At 37.7% G+C, this 18,328-nt stretch overlaps 1 protein-coding gene across 2 annotated transcripts in view; it reads left to right on the forward strand.

The window, feature by feature from the left end:
- The first annotated feature begins 2,302 nt into the window (after window positions 1-2,302).
- ACAP2 (ArfGAP with coiled-coil, ankyrin repeat and PH domains 2) overlaps window positions 2,303-18,328 on the forward strand; it is a 51,107-nt gene continuing 35,081 nt past the window's right edge. For both annotated transcript variants that reach the window (XM_009320399.1, XM_009320400.1), the window contains exons 1-7: window positions 2,303-2,357; window positions 5,022-5,141; window positions 6,480-6,533; window positions 10,226-10,284; window positions 10,792-10,975; window positions 13,269-13,313; window positions 14,428-14,523. In XM_009320399.1, the coding sequence (XP_009318674.1) occupies window positions 5,043-5,141; window positions 6,480-6,533; window positions 10,226-10,284; window positions 10,792-10,975; window positions 13,269-13,313; window positions 14,428-14,523 (537 nt within the window). In that variant the 5' untranslated portion in view covers window positions 2,303-2,357; window positions 5,022-5,042. The remainder of the gene's footprint in view (window positions 2,358-5,021; window positions 5,142-6,479; window positions 6,534-10,225; window positions 10,285-10,791; window positions 10,976-13,268; window positions 13,314-14,427; window positions 14,524-18,328) is intronic.

The raw sequence follows: 18,328 nt of genomic DNA on the forward strand, positions 1-18,328 counted from the left end.
TTTGACTGGAACCTAACAGCTGTTTGATCCATATCCAGCTGTCGGGCCCAGATGTGCCTTCCCTCCATCATGTGGCAGTGGTGGGAAATAGCCCGGAGAACTGGCTTGGTGCTTCAGGGGCCTGTGGTCATTCAAAGATGATCTGCAAAGAATCATAGAATCATTAAGGTTGGAAAAGATCTCTAAGATTGAGTCCAACCGTTGACCCAACACCATCAGGCAGTGGAGGGGCTGTATGTCTCCCTTCTCCCATGATACCTCTTTTTGCTGTGTTGTATTCTCCCATGATACCTCTTTTTGCTGTGTTGTATCTTTCTTTCTTGATCTGCCCCTCATCTTTTCAGTCTTGTGATGTTCTGTTGTTACTTCTCCTTCAGTTGGGCTTATTCTGTCTTAAAGTTTTCCCCTTGGAATAGAGCTTTAATGACTGAGCAGATGTGTTGTCTTCATTCTGCCTGCTCTAACTGCCTTTATCTCTCTTCTTCATCTTGAATCTTAGACTTTTTAGTTCATTAAGTCCTGTGGAGCTAGAACTCTTTGCTAGTTAAAGACACTAAAAAAAATAATTCTTATCAGATCTTGCTGCAATTCTGTAAACAAGCTACTTAATTGTGCTTTTATGTTAATGCCAGAGAAACAAATAAGAATTGGTTGCACTGTGATTATAAACAAACAAATACAAAATTGCAGTCTAAATATTGAAATACTTTTCCTTACTTTGTTCTTTCCCTCCCCCCCCGCCTCTGTAATGCTCTCTGAAACAAGATTTAACTCTAGAGACTTAAATGAAAGTTAATCATTTATGGAAGAAAATAAAGTAAAAGAGAAATTGATGTTGCCTGAAATCCTTCATGGTCTAAAGCTAAAGAAGAGGCAGAAGCCAAAATGTAACTGTGCAGGAATGTGGTTAGATATAAAACCTAGGATGTAACTGTGGGAATGCCTTTAGATACAAAAATCGGAATGCAACTATGTGTAAGTGGAAATCTGCAAAAAGCTGGGAATGTCATGCTCAGTGTTTGAGAACTGCAGGCAACTGGCAGTGTCTTTCAGAACTATTCTTGTAAAAACTGCTTTTCCTGAGTTTGGGGCCTGGTCCAGTCTTTTTAAAATTTTTTGTTCTTGGCTTGAACTCATGTGAACTAGAACGGAATTAGGAAGAGACAGTAAAGCTGTGGTTCTGTGTACTCTCCCCTCAGGGTTAAAGCTGGCTTAAGAAATTCCTGCTTCAAATCGTACTTCCCTGCCTGTCTCACTTTTTCCAGGAAGAGTTTTTTTGTAGGAGTGAAATGTGAAATGTAGCTGATCCAATTTTCCAAAAAGCATTACAGAAAACTTCCTATTACTTTTTTTTTCCCAAGATGGACTACTACTGGTGAACAGTGTGGCTCCGTGAACAGTTATGCTGGAATGACTGAAAGAACGAGGCGCCCTGTGATGGGAGCAAGGGATGGGAATACAGCTGTTCCTACCGACCTCTGTGTAATGTGAAATCCCAGCCTTGTTGAATAGATTTTTTTTGTAGTGTAGCATTTGTTGCCAGAAATTAGTACATTCTAGCTCTCAGGGCAATAGCCTGATGAAACAACGTTCATGAACTCACTGAACAAAGTGTCATCCTTTCTCAGTCTTGTCCTATTTTTTGAGGTAGCAATAAGCAAGGAAGGAGGTATCAAAGGAAACACCAGCTCTCAAGCAAAAAAAGTTATGCTTTAGAAATGCTTCATGAAAGCAACTTTTACTGGCGAGTAAAATTTGACTGGCCTGAAAGCTGCAACCAGTCTAGACTAGAGGCAAATGACATAAACAAGCGTGCCGTTGAACTTACTGCTAAGTCAGTTGGCTCACGGCAAATGCTATATTTTTCATAATCTCATTGCAAGGTCATTCATTAAATATCTGTAGGTTTGCAGGTTTGAGCCAGGAGAGTCACCAAAATAATTACTTGAGAAATTTCACTTGGACTTTTAGTTTCTTTCCTTTGTTATTACCTTCAAACTTACAGACTATTGGCTATACAATAATAGAGGAAATGTATTTCAATGTGACAAACATTAAGATTAATAAAATTTCATCTCAAATCTTTATTACTAAACTATATGTTTTATCAGTGATGTAGTCTTTCTTCTTTTTACTGTCAAATTTTCTGCAATTCTTGTGGTTCTCTATGCTGTTTTACAGTTGAAATTTAAGTGAAACTGTGGTAGCAATAAATGGGTTAAATTAACATGTCCCTTCCCCCAGTCCCAGAGTATTTTTGTGTAAAGTTTTACAGGAAAACGTTTTTTTAACCATGCAGGGCAGCTTTAGAAGAAGTAGAAGGAGATGTGACAGAACTGGAACTGAAACTTGACAAGGTAAGCTTTTTAATTCAACAATGTCTGCTCTGAAAAATGTGAAAAGATGCGTTTAGGTTTTGTTTTAAAGTTCATAGCTGGGAAGCGGCAGTGGCCGCCGACCAAGGGCTCTGCTCTAGCAGAGGGAACGGATCTGGGTCGAGTGCACAGCTGGGCCCCAGAGACCCAAGCTTGAGTAAGGGCAGCAACAGCCAGCGTGGACTCGCTTTCTCCCCCAGCTGAGGGTTTGGATTGTGCAATACCCTCCTGCCTGTATGGCCCCCTGCCCCCTCGCACTCATGTGACTCAGCCCCACAATGGGAGCCGCATGCAAACTAATTCAGCTTTCATGTGAATTAAAAGCCAGGGGTTGGCCATCCCTGCATCGAGAGCTTATGTTTTATGACAACTGCAGACTGTGAGGACATCTGGATGCTCTTTGTTCTAGAGATTTAAAGTCAATGCTTTCTGTCTTTGGTAGTCTGCGGCACAGTCACAGCAGGAGGGAGAGAGAGAGATACATCCTTCACTTTTGTCTGGAGGACTTAACTACCGTAAAATTCATCCTGCTTTTTGTCATGCTTTGTGCATGTATATAAAAGGTTATATGTAGCATCTTTTCAGGGCCTTACAATCCATTTATTGGTTTCCTAACCAGTAGTATTTGGAGGGTGGCTTATTTTTGTTCTACATCTGTAAAAAGTCTCCTTTCCTTAGCATTTTATGCTAAATGTTTAAAATTATTTGTTGCCTGTGTTTTAATGTGGTAGGCAGATGTCATTTGTTCACCTCCTTAGCTACTTTTTGAATATGAACTTTTGTTCGTGCAGCTGCAAGTTGGCTGCAGAAAGATAGAGACAAAGTCAGTGTCAAGTGTAGTGTTAAGTCTGAAGACTTTTTGTTACTTCTTGTAATAATATTTCTAGCTTTTGTAGTTAATAATGTAACCATTTGCTCTTTCAAAATAAATTTAAGACACGTTTTGAGTTGGTGTGAATTTTGGTGAAACTGATGGGTATAAGACACATTTTTACTGTAGGGGTGATGAATGTGGTTTGGTAAATTAAACCATTTAAAGTATTTAAAGGATCTGAAAAATCTATCTTGGAAGTTTGTGTTTTCCACCAGTCTAACAGGGTCATTTTTGGGGAAAAGAATTCTCAAATTCCTTAAGGGGCATGAATAATGCCTTGCCCCCAGCCTCTTGCAGGAGGCCAGCACCAAATATACCATTCTATCATGTAAAAGCTATAATTGTAGTATTACTCTTTGCCCCGAGACAGTATCCTAGTTCTTCTTAAAACAAAAACACCCAAACCTGTTTGCTCCCCTGACAAGAAAGCGAGTACACAGGGTAAGTATTTAAGTAGTTTAATTGCAATGTGAAGTGTAAGTGATCTAGTATAATGCTTAAGTTAAAAGCCAAGCTTCTTGTGTGAGCTAAAGTAACTATGGCATGAGGGTAATGATTTGTCTAGACTTGGTTCATAACTTTTTCTGCTCAGTTGTTCATGCTAAACTTAGTTTTATTTTCCCACAATTGTAACTTTGGGCTACATTATCTGTGGTTTTTTTCCCCTCTGGAGTAAAGGAGACTGTGTTCAGGATTGTGAACCATAAGCAAAAGTGAAGGAAAAAAAGGGTCATGTTGGTAGTGATTTTTCTGTCCACTGTTCAAGCAACTTGGCCATTCATCAGAATGAGGGAGATGATGCTCGGATTTCTTCTTTTCCTGAGAGGATCTGAGTCAACATAAAAATTACTGGGTAAATAAGGCAGGAAGGTCACTTGGGTGGTTTCCTTGCCCCAACATAAGATCAAGTACTTCTATGTTGTTCGTCATGAAAATTTGTCTAACATCTTTGAAAAATCCTTCAGAGACGAAGATTCAATCTTCTGATTTTATTCTCGGTTTGGTTTAGGGTGGGGGAACTCAATTATAATATGCCTTCTCTCAAGAGAGCATCTTAGTGATTACACTAATCATTCTTTCTTTCATTAATGGCCCAGTGCATAAATGGTTCAAAAAGTGGGAAAACATCCATCCCAAGATACTGATGACCTTCATTTCAGACTCTGCAGCACCATGATAGCTAAGGTGCTGACCTAAGCAGTGAGTGGTAGGGATGGAAACCCATCAGAGACAGACTAGTCTGTTGTATGAGTGAAAACATGATTGATTTTGCCTTCTGAGATGTAACCATCTCTCTTCAGTTGTGTTTTGTGCAGGTAGCCTTTTGCTCTCCTGTGCCTGTATTCTGAGTGTCTCAAGATGAAACAACTGGTGTGGGTTTCTTTCGGGTTTTTTTGGCTCGGAAACCACAAAACACTTAACTTGCTTGGGTTCTAACCAGTTATGTTTTAGTTGCTGCGCTTTTTGCACTCATATAGCCCTCTCTCTTGAAATATGTGCAAAATCTCAGTTAACAATAAAACAAAAAATAATAAAAAAAATTTATGAAGAGTAGTAACCTTAATGGTGTATCATTTGACCTAGAGTAGTATTTTTATAGCTGTCACTATACAATAGAAAGCTTTTCACAGAATGTGGGACTCTAAATTTAGAGTTTAACTTTTGAAATCTGTGTTTCTTAGACTTAACTAAGCTCAGTGTGTTTCATATTTATATGGTGGTGTAAAAAAATAAAACAAAAAACTTCCACTTTGTCATTTTTTCCTCTTTAGCTGGTGAAGCTTTGTATTGCGATGATTGATACTGGGAAAGCATTCTGTACAGCCAACAAGCAGTTCATGAATGGAATTCGAGACCTCGCACAATATTCCTGTAAAGATGCATTGGTTGAAGTAAGTTCTTTAAGAGGTGAAAATGGAAGAAGAAAAGCATAACTTAAAAGGGGTAAAATATAACAGTTGGCAAGAGAAGTAGTTGGAGTTTATACTATTATTTGCCTTTTTGCTCCTTTTTCTTTGAGACGTCTTAAGAGTGAGCTTTTTTGACTGTGGTGCAGTGCAAGTGTCTGTGCTGTTTAGCTTCAGCTTTAACCTGCAATGGCAAGGTTTTCCAAATTCCAGAAAATATGTATTAGGTTAGGAATAGTCATCTTGGGAGGAGTGGAGAAAGTCAGGTTGAAGCTGTGAACAGCTGCCCTGTTTACTTTGCTAAATAAAGGGGATCTAATAATGAGATCCTAAGAGCCAGTTCTCTGCAACTAATTCCCTGAGTTGATCTCTTGGGTCCTGGAACTGGCACTCCCTAATACGCAGAAATTTAAATTTTTAAATGTACAGAGCCCACTTTGGTGGGCTCTGATTGATGTCTTGTTAGGCTAATTTGGAACACCTAATATTTCCTGTCTGTTACTTTGAAATGAGGTATGAAATTGTGTAATATGCAGGTATAATTATGTGCACGTCTCTGTGTATATCATCTACATTTCATGCGTGTTGTGTAATAGAACATCAGTTGCATGTATGCATCCTCACACACTAGTTGAAATAGATAATGCCTGTGAACTTCAGCATAGTCTGTGTGCAACTGAAACTGTTGTTGTCTGGAAATTTACTTGCTAGAAATGTAGTGTGGTGGCAAACTAGTAAAACTTACATTATTTGATTCCAAGTTGGCTTTTGTTACACTTGTTGTGTAAGCAATAAGCTGTTATGTAAATATATTAGGGATTGTTGTTTTCTAACTGTGTTCGAGACATTCATTCTACAGATTGATGTCGATGTTGCTAAGCATATCAGCTGTGAGGCAGTAGTTCCTACAGTAAATGTGTGCGTACTGATGATTACAAGATGTTAACGAGGTTTTTGGACTTAGAATATTAAACATTAATGAATATTAAGTAGTGTAATATTAAATATTGTGAATTAATGTGTTTAAATTATGTGAACTTCCCATAGTTCAGACAACTTAATTTGAATTTTTCCTGCTTTGCTTCAGTTTGGTCCTTTATATTTAGGTTGGGAGCAGTAACATTTTTGTTGTTTGTAGCTTTAATAGATTTACTTGACATTACCCCCGTGTTCTTCTATCATAATGGTTTTAGTTTAGTAATCATGCTAAGGAAAATCAGTTCCCAAGTTCTTCACTGAAAAGCTGTAAACCTCTGAAACATTGCTTTCGTGCTGTGTATTTGGTAGGGCTTAACTTAAACCACTTTGTTTTTCTCTTTACAGACCAGCTTGACAAAGTTCTCTGACACCTTACAGGAAATGATCAATTATCACAATGTAAGTATTTCTAGCAGAAACATGACACTGGTAGCTTACCTCCAGTTATATTTGATAAAAGAATAATGCTAAAGCTTCTCTTGTTGATAGTATTTGCAAAGTCATGGTTTAAGTGGTATTAAATACCTCTCACTTTATACTTGTAAATATTTTATTTCTATTTTGTTTATGAAGTATTTATAAATATCCCCTTTTCTGCAGGTTTTTATCTCACTTTATTTTTTGTTTGGAATTTGTAAGCTTTTCTAAAACCCAGTGCTGTAAGACACAGTAAATACTGGATTGTTTCATCTTTTTTAATCAAACTGATAGGCAGCAGTGACGAACTGTGAGCATATTTCTGTGCTGGACTGAAATAATGATTACCTTTTCCATAACTTCTACTTTTTTTTCTCATCCTTTATAATGCACAAAATAAAGCACCTCTAATTTGTGTGTAGTTTTCTTTTTGGAAGTATGACAGATTTAGACAAGTGTAGAGAAAGGGAGAAAATGCTAATAGTGATTTTTAGCATGTCAGACTTCATCAGAAAGCTCAGTTTTGCCTGGCTTGAAAACTGATGCATTTTTTTTCTCCTCTAAAGGGTTTAGTCTTGTATCCTGAATGCCAAAAGGATGTGTGTGTTCTTCTGTTTTCTTCCTCTTCCCTTGGCCCCTACTGCTTTTCTTTCATTTTCCAGCAAATTGCTGGAAAGCAAATGCAGTGTCCCGAAAGTGCTGAAAATACGCAGGGCACTTAAATTTATTTTTTTTTATACTACCAGGAGTTTAAAATGTAATGAGATACAGAGAATGCAGTTCAAACAGCTTCAGCTGAAATTAAGTTTGTCAGCATTCACTTAGCTTCCTAAAACTGTCTTATTAAGCATTTTTTTGGAAATGCATGCTTTTAGAAGGAAAGGGAAACAAAGGGAAGCAGGTTAATACTATTGAGTTGGATTTCCTCCATTATATGAGGTGTACGTATCTACACCTAACATAATGAAAACTGTAAAGAGGGGAGTAAGCGGACAGCGATACTTTGATGGTAGAGAGAAGCTAGTGCAAAGGTTCAAAGCAGCAGTAGTGGGAGAAAGTGTTACTTTCATGTCAGTGATTTCTGCAGATTAGATTGAGCAGGTGAATCTAGTTGGCTGTCCCTGTTTCACACTCTTCATCACACTTCTTGCTGCTGGCTACCCTCTTAACCATGTCTTTGCTACATGGTATGCTCTTTTTGAGACATCTGACCTAGGTCCAATATTCTTGCTGCTGTTATTGTTCTACATGATTGTGGCTTGCAGTGCTTTGGTAAAATTTGGCACAGCACAACTCTCCCTTTAGGGCAGTTTGAAGGCAGAAAGCAAAGAACCAGCCATATTAAAAGATTTCTTTGCAGATCTAAGTGGGACTACCCTGACTTCTGTCCTGCTTTTTTTTCCCTCCACTTCCTTGCTGTGCTCAAGCATAGTGGCTTTTACCAAAAGGCACAAACATAAGAAATGAGGCATGTTATGGGGTTCTGATACAGAGCTTTGCTAGACATGTTGTGGTCCCGTGTTGCTTTTTGTGAATCTGCTTAGTTCACCAGGACTTACTAGCTCAGAGTGTCAGCTCTGTTGTTGACCAAGCTGGCAGGAGAGCCATCATGAGTGAGAAGAAGCAAGAGGAAGAAAGAGGAGAGGCAGGCATCCTCCAGCGGAAGGAGGGAAGGGATAGGAGATGGTCCCACTGAGATTTGGATGACTCTGTTTTCTCATATGAGGCTTTGCTACAAATAAGGCTAGGAACCAGACTAATGCAGCATCTTCACTGATTCAGCAGTGGGGGAGTAGTTTTGACAGCTTATGGCAAATAGCAGCTTTCTTAGATGTGGTTTGGAGTTTATGAAAGGTAACGTGTTGGAAAGGCTGTAAATCTAGTCAGATCATGGTCTGGGCACTTTTTTCTGTTCTTTTAGGGGAAAAAATGTGTATGTATTTTTCTGCCTAGCACTTTTTTCCTCTTCATTACTGTAAGCAGAATTGCAAGGGCTCATATTTCTGGGAGTCCACGAATCAGTTGAGTTCCCATCTGGTTATACCCTTTCTGCATTGATCTTGATTGGTGCACTCCTTAGGCACTGGCAAGCTTAAATGTCAGCAGTGGGAGTAGTCCCAGCATGACTTCCAGCTTGTCGAAGTTCTTTATCTATTCTAGTTGTCTGTTTTTCTGGTTTCTCAAAGTGGGAATACAAACAAGATCTTCCATGTGTTACTGTTAGATATAGGACAATTCAGGCTGGAGGGGGCCTCAGGAGATGTCTGTTTCAACTGCCTGCCTAAATCAGGGTCAGCTCTGAGGTTGGAGCAGTTTGCTTAGGGTTTTATCCCATTTGGTCTTGAAAACCTCCAAAAATGGAGACTGGATGGAGGATATAGTACCACTGTTAATGGGTGGCTTAAACTCAGTCATGTTTTCCTTCCTTCAGTGTTTCTAGAACAAGCTGGTAAGGGTTTTGCTGTCAGCACTCGGCATTGCATGGCTTTTCATTCCCAAATTTTGTGAATAGGGAAACCAAGACTGAGAATGTTTAAAGAAAACATTGTCTGACCTGAAACTTTGAGTTCTTGACTTGTTCTTTCAATAAAATTACTTAACACTTAAAGATCTTTACCTTTTGGAAGAGATTCTGTTCAGTTGGGCTAACTACTACTTCCTTATATTCTTTCACTTCTTTATCTTTTGTGATCGTGCCTTGTGTATTTCTGTTAGGCAAAATGGGAGGTGTAGAGGAGTTGGAAATTAAGGCATCATTTGTGGTCTGCACAATGATAAGTGGCAAAAGGATTTGTCTCATAGCCATTGCATTCTGGCCTAAAACTCAGAGGGCAGATGGGAAGCTGAAGGAATGTGTGTTTTCATTCCTCAATCAGAATTTCTGGGGTCATAAGAGAAAATACAAGTTGTCTAACATTGAGGTATGCTTTGGCCTTGGAAATGTAACTTAACAAATTTCTCAAGCTTTACAATTTGAATAAGTAGATTATATTCTGCCCCTCCCCCTCCCCCCAGCCTCCCTAAATCATCAGAAATTTGAGAAGCATGGCTTAGAACACTTAATCTTAGAAAAAGAAACAGCCATTCTTCTTAGCAGTTCAACAGTGGGTATTTTTTTTTTTTTACAAACATATTATGGAAAGGAGATGGTACTAATTACTCACGTATGTTACATTTTCAGCATTAATTTCAGTCTGTGGTTTTTTGCCAGAAGTTAAGGGCATTTTCTTCTATGGTTTCATTTCTCTTTTAGTTGTTGGTTAAATTGTGAAAGTCTAAGAATCAAAAAAAGTTGTTACTTAACATTCAAAGTTGTTTCTTCAAGGCTGTTTGTACAGTAATATTCTTGACTGTTTAATAATCATAATAAGCATGTTCTATGAAAGTGGGCATGTCTTACATTGTCAGGATGAGAGAATAAGGTGCCAGTAACTCTTGTCTTTAAGAAAAGACCAGCAAAAAGTGTTGGGTTTGTGTTATTTTCCTTATTTTATTCCTTATTTATTTTTTATTTATTTCAAAACTACTTTGAAGGGGTTTATATTTTGATATTAGACACATTGGTTTAATCATAATTCTCATCTAATTCTGCAGAATAACCATGTGAATGTCTAAAATGAAAAGTTATGAGTACCCCTAAGTTATTGACCTACATAATAATGCTTTTCTTTCAGATCCTGTTTGACCAAACCCAAAGATCAATTAAAGCACAGCTTCAGACTTTCGTTAAAGAGTAAGTTAATGTGCCCTTGTAATGGGAAAATTGTAGGTAAAATAGAATTTTTAAAACATCTGATTTGAGTGGGTTGGTGAAACATCTTTCCTGAAAAATCATTAGCCATAAATTGAGAAGTGCATATTAAAGCTTGTCAAAAAACACCCCAAATCAGTGAGGCTTTAGATCCAGCTGCAGAAATGTTGCAATAGTATGACTTACTGATCTTAATTACATGTTGTCATTGTCTAAGCTTAGGGGAAAAAAGTGCTTACCAAAGCTTTTCCCCAGTAAGCATGAGATGCATTTATTTAAATCTCGGTTTTGTCCTTTCCTCAGTAGAGAAAGACAGAGAAGCTTCTGTCATACTTTGTATGATTTCCATTTGATCCAAGCATTTATTGAAGTATATGAAAAAAAGGAACTAGCTATAATGGTCACGAGCGTGGTCTGTCTAGTGTATCTTTAAACACTTTTTTTCATGCTTTGGAATTCATTTGTTATCCATCTTTCCTTTTGCTTTAGAGATATTAGGAAATTTAAAGATGCAAAGAAACAGTTTGAAAAAGTTAGTGAAGAAAAAGAGAATGCTCTAGTTAAAAATGCCCAAGTTCAAAGAAATAAGCAACACGAAGTAGAGGAAGCAACCAATATTTTGACTGCAACACGGAAATGTTTTAGACACATAGCTCTGGATTATGTTCTTCAGGTAAGTGCAGCAGTAGAAGTTATTTTTCAAAACCATCTGTTACGTGTAGTTAGAGATCTGTCCTTTAGAAGTTCTTCGGAAGCTGTGGAGATTCAGTGAAAAAGGAATTACTTTGTCTGCAAGTAATTTCTTTTTTTAAGGAAATCTGAGCAAAGTTAATTTACTTGATACGTTCTTATTGCTTAATGCTTTGGTATTCAGTGCCGTTGCTGTAATGACACAGTTTAATTTTCAACTTGAACGTTCATTTTAAACAAACGGTATTTGCCTGATACATACTTACCTAAATGTATTTCGTGAGTCGGCTATGGTGTAGTTCCTTATATATTTGAAGGAAAAACTGTAACCTAGCCTAGGAAATACAAATTACTGAATAATTCTGATGTAGGATATTGGCTACTACTACAATTTCAGCTGTTTGCTTTGGGTTTCATTTAACAAATCCTACTTGTCTAGAAGCCTTGGAGTTTGGCATTCTGCTATAGGGGAAATCAAGAACATAACTACTCTTTTGCTTTTTAGTGCAGATCTCCTATAAAGTGTTGAGAGGTGTTCTTTGTCCTACTGCTTTGAATCCTGTGAAATAATAATAAATTTTCTGTCTATACTTACAGTTCATCTGTTTCATAGTTACCCACAACTACAGCAAAACGGGATTATTGCAGCTGGGATGGTACGAGGGGTTGGGGGCTCCTAAACGGGTCTGGGGTTATCCTGTGATCAAACACAGAACAGCCCTTTAAAATTACGTTAGTTTTATATTAGACGTTATCATCTTGATTTGTGACAGTCCAGTCAGTTATTTAAAGCTTAGTTAACTGTTCTTTAAATTGCGTGTATTACCTGTTAAAGTGAAGTGGAATCGATGTGATCAGCCCGGGCACGTGCACAGATATGGTGGTCAGTGGTCGACACTGAACTCCTGCCGTTTGAACACTAAGGACAGAGTTCATTTTGATGTTTAAAAAGTCAGATGAATTATGAACCACTTGATTATTTGTACTAACATCAAATAGTAGCGGGCGGGGAAGCTGGCAGTCATTACTATAGACCACGTCCTGTGTGTGCATTGAACTGCGGATCGTTTGCCTCCTGGAATTCGTATGTTCAAAGTATGAGCAGTTCCTGTGATAAAGATGCATTTAAAGTAATAGGGAAAAGTTTCAGCATCTCTTAATTAATGTGGGCAAAAATGAATTCAGCTTTAGGAATTCTTTCTACTTGCGTGACTCTTTTCTTCTGGAAAAGTGGCTTCACAACTGTGGTCTCTTTGTGGCTATATTGCCTTTAAACTGTATTTCAAAACCTTTGCTTTCCTTTTTTTTGCCTCGTGAGTTGAGGGTTTGTTCTATGCAAACAAATCTTAATTATTTTTGCTGCAGAAGGTTTTCCAAAATACTGACTATTTAAGTATAGAAGTACAATCTGGTTTTGATTATAGCTTCAGTAAGTTTATTTCTTTTGCTGGAATTTTAAACTGACATAGAGGTGTTAAATTACAAAATCATGCATGTTTCTGCTAAATGGGGCTTTTACAGTAAAATCTGTAGTTCTGGATGACGACCTTAAAGACTAGGGGACAAAGAGGATAGAGGAAGTAGATGAATGTCAAAAATCAGTTTTTTTTTTTTCTCTATAATGTGAAATTCTTCAAGTTCTAGGGCAACACCATTGGGCAGTGACTTCAGCTGGCTTAAAAATGCAAGTATATATGAAAAGTTACTTATTGCAGCTATTATGATCTTGCTTGTTTCAGAGGCTGGGGCTATATCCCAGTTTTGGGACACTTCAGACAATGTCAGCCCGAGGAGAAAAATAAACATGCCCCTGTCCTTTCCTTTCCCCTGGCAGGAGATGGCAGTGGTGCTGAGTGCAGCTTCTTAAAGAAGTTGGTGGGCTGGATTAGCTCATACTGTCAGAAAGGGTATTTGAAACGCGTTGAATTCAATCTCTTGAAAACGGGTACCAATTTTCCTTGCTTGAAAGGTGTATTATATTACTTCTAGCTGGCACGTGATGTCTTATATTTTCCTTTCTAATGTAAGAAAGTTGTGACTATCACTGTGGAATTCTAGCTTCCCAAGCTTTTTCTGGTGGCGTCACTTTAATATCATGACAAAACTAGCATGCATCTTCTTTTAGAAGTGCTTTGTGAAGTCTGATATTGAGTTATGTTCTTCCAATGTTTTAAGCTTTGATATGATTATTTGGAAGTAGTTTGAAGTTTACTTCTGTGGGGAAAATTTGCAAGTAGAATAAAATAAGTTGCTTGTTTGTTTGTTTTTTTTCCTAGATCAACGTTCTTCAGTCTAAAAGGAGAGCAGAAATCTTAAAATCAGTAAGATATATTTTATTTTCTGCATAGAAAATATTAAACACATCTGAGATTAAAAATGTGACTGCAAAGCAATATATTAAAAATTTAGTTCTTTTACCCATCAAAACATTACCAGTACGTTTGGCACTTTGGTGACAGTCAGTTTGGCCTTTACTATAACTGGGCATAGAAGCTTAACTTTTTTGGCAATCCTTTTGGTTCAGACTTGAACACTTTAAGGTTTTCACTGCTGTTGACTCTTTGGTCTGTGTTTCATGGTTAAAATCGAACTTTGTCTGCCAAGAATTCTGCTGTTTAGGTCTCCTATATTCATTCATAAACAATAAGTACTGCTTATAATCTATTCTAAGATGGATTCAGTTCTTTCTACAAAAATGGTATTTTTTATGTAAATAGCATATTGTAATAGCAAATATACAATATGCTTTAGTATGGTATCTGCTAAATTAATATACAGCTATATCTGCATGCTAGTTTTCTTCTGTATTCCCTTTTCTGCTTCTTATTATCTCTGTAAAAAGTTTACTGAGGTAGAGACCGCCAAATTAAATGGTGCTTTTCTTTCAAAGGTCTAAAGTTGCACTCCTATAACTTCCTTAATTCCTTTAAATAGCAAAACCTTCAGTTGGATCACAGCTTTATAGCTGCTTGCCATTCTACTCTGCATCTTCCCAACTTGTTTTCTTTTTTAAGACTGGACAGTCTTCTCAGCTATGTTCGTAAAGGTTATGGTTTTCGGTCATTAGTAAATATATTCTGTGGCCTCCTCGCTAATTTACATGTCCTAGTTAAACAGGAGATAACAAAAGTTTCAGGTGACATGAATTAGAAGTAATTTTCTGCCCTTAACTAGATTTGTTTTGTTAATGGGGTTAATCCTATTAACTAATTTCTGAGATTTTTGGGTTGGTTCTTTGCTGCCTTTACCTTGCATGTTTATTTACAACATCGGAAGCTCATGAGATATTGATGTAAAATTGCCGGGACACAAGAGAACAGAAATTAACCCTGGAATTGTATTTTAAGTTTGTTCATGTGGATTAGTTAAGTGATATATTTATGTGATATCTGATAAATATTTATCCTTTTAAAAAATATACTTTTTTCCTTCTAGATGTTATCATTTATGTATGCCCATCTGGTTTTTTTCCATCAAGGCTATGATCTTTTTAGTGAACTTGAGCCGTACATGAAAGATCTTGGTGCACAGGTAACAAATTACTTTAAAAATTCATAACTATATGCTGGAGTGGATGAAAACTTGATATATGCGTACATACCAGGTACATCATAAATTTATTCAACAAAAAGGGAACTGCAGTGTGATAAAGGCAAAGCATAAAAATACACTGTAAGTGGTTTGAATGAAAAGAGTTAGAAACGGAAAGTTGTCTGTTTACTAAAATTACTACTACCTTTGGGATTTACATACTTAAACATAGCCATGTGGTGCTGTTTGAGGTACTCTATGGTATTCAGGACACTGGGTTAATTTGGTTTAAAAATTCTTGTATATGACCCATGTTATAAATATATTTAACAATAAAAAGTAGATTAGGTTTTTTCCTTCTACTTATATACATTATTTATTGTATAAATTATGCAGTGTGCCAAAAATAAAATTGATGTTAGCAACTTAAACCATAAAAGAGAAGTCTGATTTTAATAAGTAGTGCAAAACTGAGTTCATACATTGAATCCTTCTTGCCCAGTTTTGTTGTTTAAGTTTAAGAACACACAGTTGCAACTTTTGGGTTTTCAGTGAGGGACTCATGAAAAGGTTAGATAGACCACAGCTGACTGCACACAGGAGACATTAAAAATGGTTATGCAAAATAGATTAAGAACATGCAATATTCAACTGAAGATCTGACAGTGGTGCAGCAAGAAGACTCAGCAGTGTCTTGACTTGTTTTCAGTGCAAGTTGAATGAGCCTGGAAATACTTGTACAACACTTCTCTTTTTTTTTTTGCCTCTATCCGAGGACTTGCAACAACTGCACTGATGCAAAACCCTCTATAGCCACTTCCTAACCTGATCCACAAAACAAAGCCAACCCGAATTCTAAGTGTCTATCCAGATACAAAAGCAAATATATGACAGCAAACTTGTATTTGCATTCATTTCAAGTAAGTGTGTCACTGAATGTCTTAAGAAATGACATTGTTCTGAGCTGGTTATTCCTGCCACAGCGCTGTTGTCATCTGTGTCCCTCAACCTGCTTCTGTGTCTGTGCAGTGAACCAGATTGGGAACTGTAGAAAACAACTCCCAGCAATCAAATGACTAAATAATTATTTTTCTGCTAGACTAGTCCCCCAGTCAGGTTACTGTGGGTCTTAATTACTTGTACAAACGCATGTCGGGGAGGGGTGTGCTTGTGTGTGTGCACGTGTGTGGCGAGCAAGTGATGGAGCTGAGAAGAGACAGGCTGCTTGAGCTGGCACTGCCATCAAGAAGGGGAGTGACTGTACAAGTACAGCCCTCTGTTTGGTGTAATAGCGGTACTTGAAAGGTTCAGGTGCATGTGACTCTGTCCTTAGTTGTGCCTTTTATTCTTTCACATCCTTCCAGTTTGGGTTGTAATTGTTGAACTGTAGTGTTTTGATAGTATAGAATGTGTCCTGTACCTCTGCAGAAGAGGGGATGGGGAAAGGAGACAAAAACTATGGAGTTGGTAGTGGTTTATGCTACCAGCTAGGCTTTGACGTTTCCATTTCATTGACATTATTTACGCAAGGAACACAAGGTTGTTTTTGAATGGCTGATGATCCTTTTGCTTGATCTGGTAAGGAGCATTATGTAACATTCATCTTGGTGCTGGTGTCATAGCAACTGAAGGAGTTAAATTTAGAAAATCCAAAGCTGAGAATGTTTAAAACATACTGCAATTGGAGCAAAGATAGACTGAAGACCCTAAAGTTGTACAACTTGCTGAATTTTTCTTCTGTGGCAGACCTTGGCATTTAAGTAATGGATATTTTTCATGACAGACGCAGACTTGTAAATAGCTTATGGAAGTTTAACGGTTAATGGCTTTGCAGTTTGTATTGGTTGAAGCTTCTGCCTGTAATGGGTCAGAGAGAAGGTATGTTGTGACACAACAAAACAGGGATTTGCTAGATTTTTCCGAGAATATTGTCATGTTCTTTCTGTTGGTGAGTTCATTCGCGGGTAAATTTTGTGTATGATCTTAATTACAAGGTTTAACAGCACCTGAAGTATTAAAATTGAAGTGATCTGAAATAGTATAGTTAAAATTTTTAATTCTTTTGGTTTGCATTTTCAAAATAACTGGTTTACATGACGGAATAGGATTGAGCAATTTTGCTTTCTGGATATTTTAGGTCAGGGTAGGATTACTTGTTAATCAGATCATTGTAGGGGAATCTTTAATGGCACACAAGTGTAATACAAACTTTTGCATGGAAATTATGGTATTTGACACTTTTCACGTGAAATGTGGTATTAGTTTAAAAAGAAAACCTATGTGAATTTTCGTTCTGAGATGACTATTCAAAAAGCTAAACATTTTAGTCTTAGATCTCTACAGCATACCACTTATAGCACTATATGTTCATAAAAATACATTTACCGGTACATGCAGTTATTTTGAAAAACTTAGTTTTTTGAAGACTACCCAGTTGTGGTATAATGACTGGGATTTTGACAGTTTAGTTGTGTGATTGGCCACAGCTCTTGATAGTTGTACGCTGTTGGTCGTCTTTGTTTTAAGCCAGTTGATGTATTGCTCACCTGTGTGAAAAGAAGAAATTCCGGTCTGAGCTTGGAAACTGGAATGATGCGGTGCTGTCTTGATAGTGAAAAGTAAATGATGAAGTGAACTGCTGTAAAGAAGTTTGGTTTGGCACTTGTGCTGTGGTAAATGTATCCTCAAACACTTGTGTTTAGAGCAATTAGCTCTAATTTATCTTAATCTGAAACTGGCTACCTTCTGCTTCACCTGGCAGGGTAGGAGGAAAAATTTCCTGGGGGCCATGTGCAGATTCCTGAATCTGAGGTTTTAGCAAGAAACTTGATTCCTATAAAGTCTTGACCAGCCCTTGGACCAGTTCTCATATTTATCACAAAACAATGGGTTTCCCAGGGTTCTCAATGCAAAACAGTCTTTGAGCACAATGGCGTCCCAGTCTCTATTTTAGAGGCTCTTCTATCATTTTTAAGTCATATAGTTATATAAATATGACATCTGGACACTTCAGTCTTTAACGTGTTCATGTTCACAAATACCTGTAAGGTGTGAAAGTGCTGGTGTAGCCATTTGAGCCAGAGAAGAAGCCAGGGAGAGAAGAGTTAAGAAAAGTAACAGAGTGTGGAATTGGATCCAGATGTCCCAACTATCTGATGGCTCCTTAATTGTTGGAGACTGTCTAGCACAAGGCTGTAAGAGCCAGCTATTGTCCCTTTTTTCTCTCATTTGTATCAGTTCAAGCAGGGGAAGTGCAACACTGGGGAAAATGACCAGAGTTGGCAGGGGTTCTCACTTGTGGTTATGAGAGTGGGTGGAGGCGATCCTATTTGCGTGTGAATTAGAGGTTCTGTTAGTCATACTGTGCCCTCTGCCACGTGACTGACTTCAGCTGGAAAACTGGTGGTGTACACTGTTCCTGGTCTCCTCGTTCTAGGCCTGGAGTATAATGAGGTCTGTCCCACAGATGTAAAGCTGCGGGCTGTACCGCTGTGTTCAGTATTGCATCTGCATCGTTATTCGGTAAGGTGCTGTGACTGGGGTTAACGGCAGTCTTGTATTACAGGCTGGATAAAGGAGTTCATCAGACTCCATATGTGTCGCATAACTACCAAGCTAACTGGTCTTTCAGGCAGCATCTGCTCCTCCACTTCACCATATTTCTTATTTAAACATCAAAGTCTGTTAAAACCGCCCCCCCCACAAAAAAAAAACCAAAAAACCCCACCACCCACAAAAAACCCCAGAACAACAACAAACAAAAAACCACAAAACCCCAAACCAAACAAACAAAACCCCCAAAAAA

This window comes from Pygoscelis adeliae, unplaced genomic scaffold (assembly GCF_000699105.1).
Source record: "Pygoscelis adeliae isolate BGI_AS28 unplaced genomic scaffold, ASM69910v1 Scaffold413, whole genome shotgun sequence".
NCBI classification, from domain to species: domain Eukaryota; kingdom Metazoa; phylum Chordata; class Aves; order Sphenisciformes; family Spheniscidae; genus Pygoscelis; species Pygoscelis adeliae.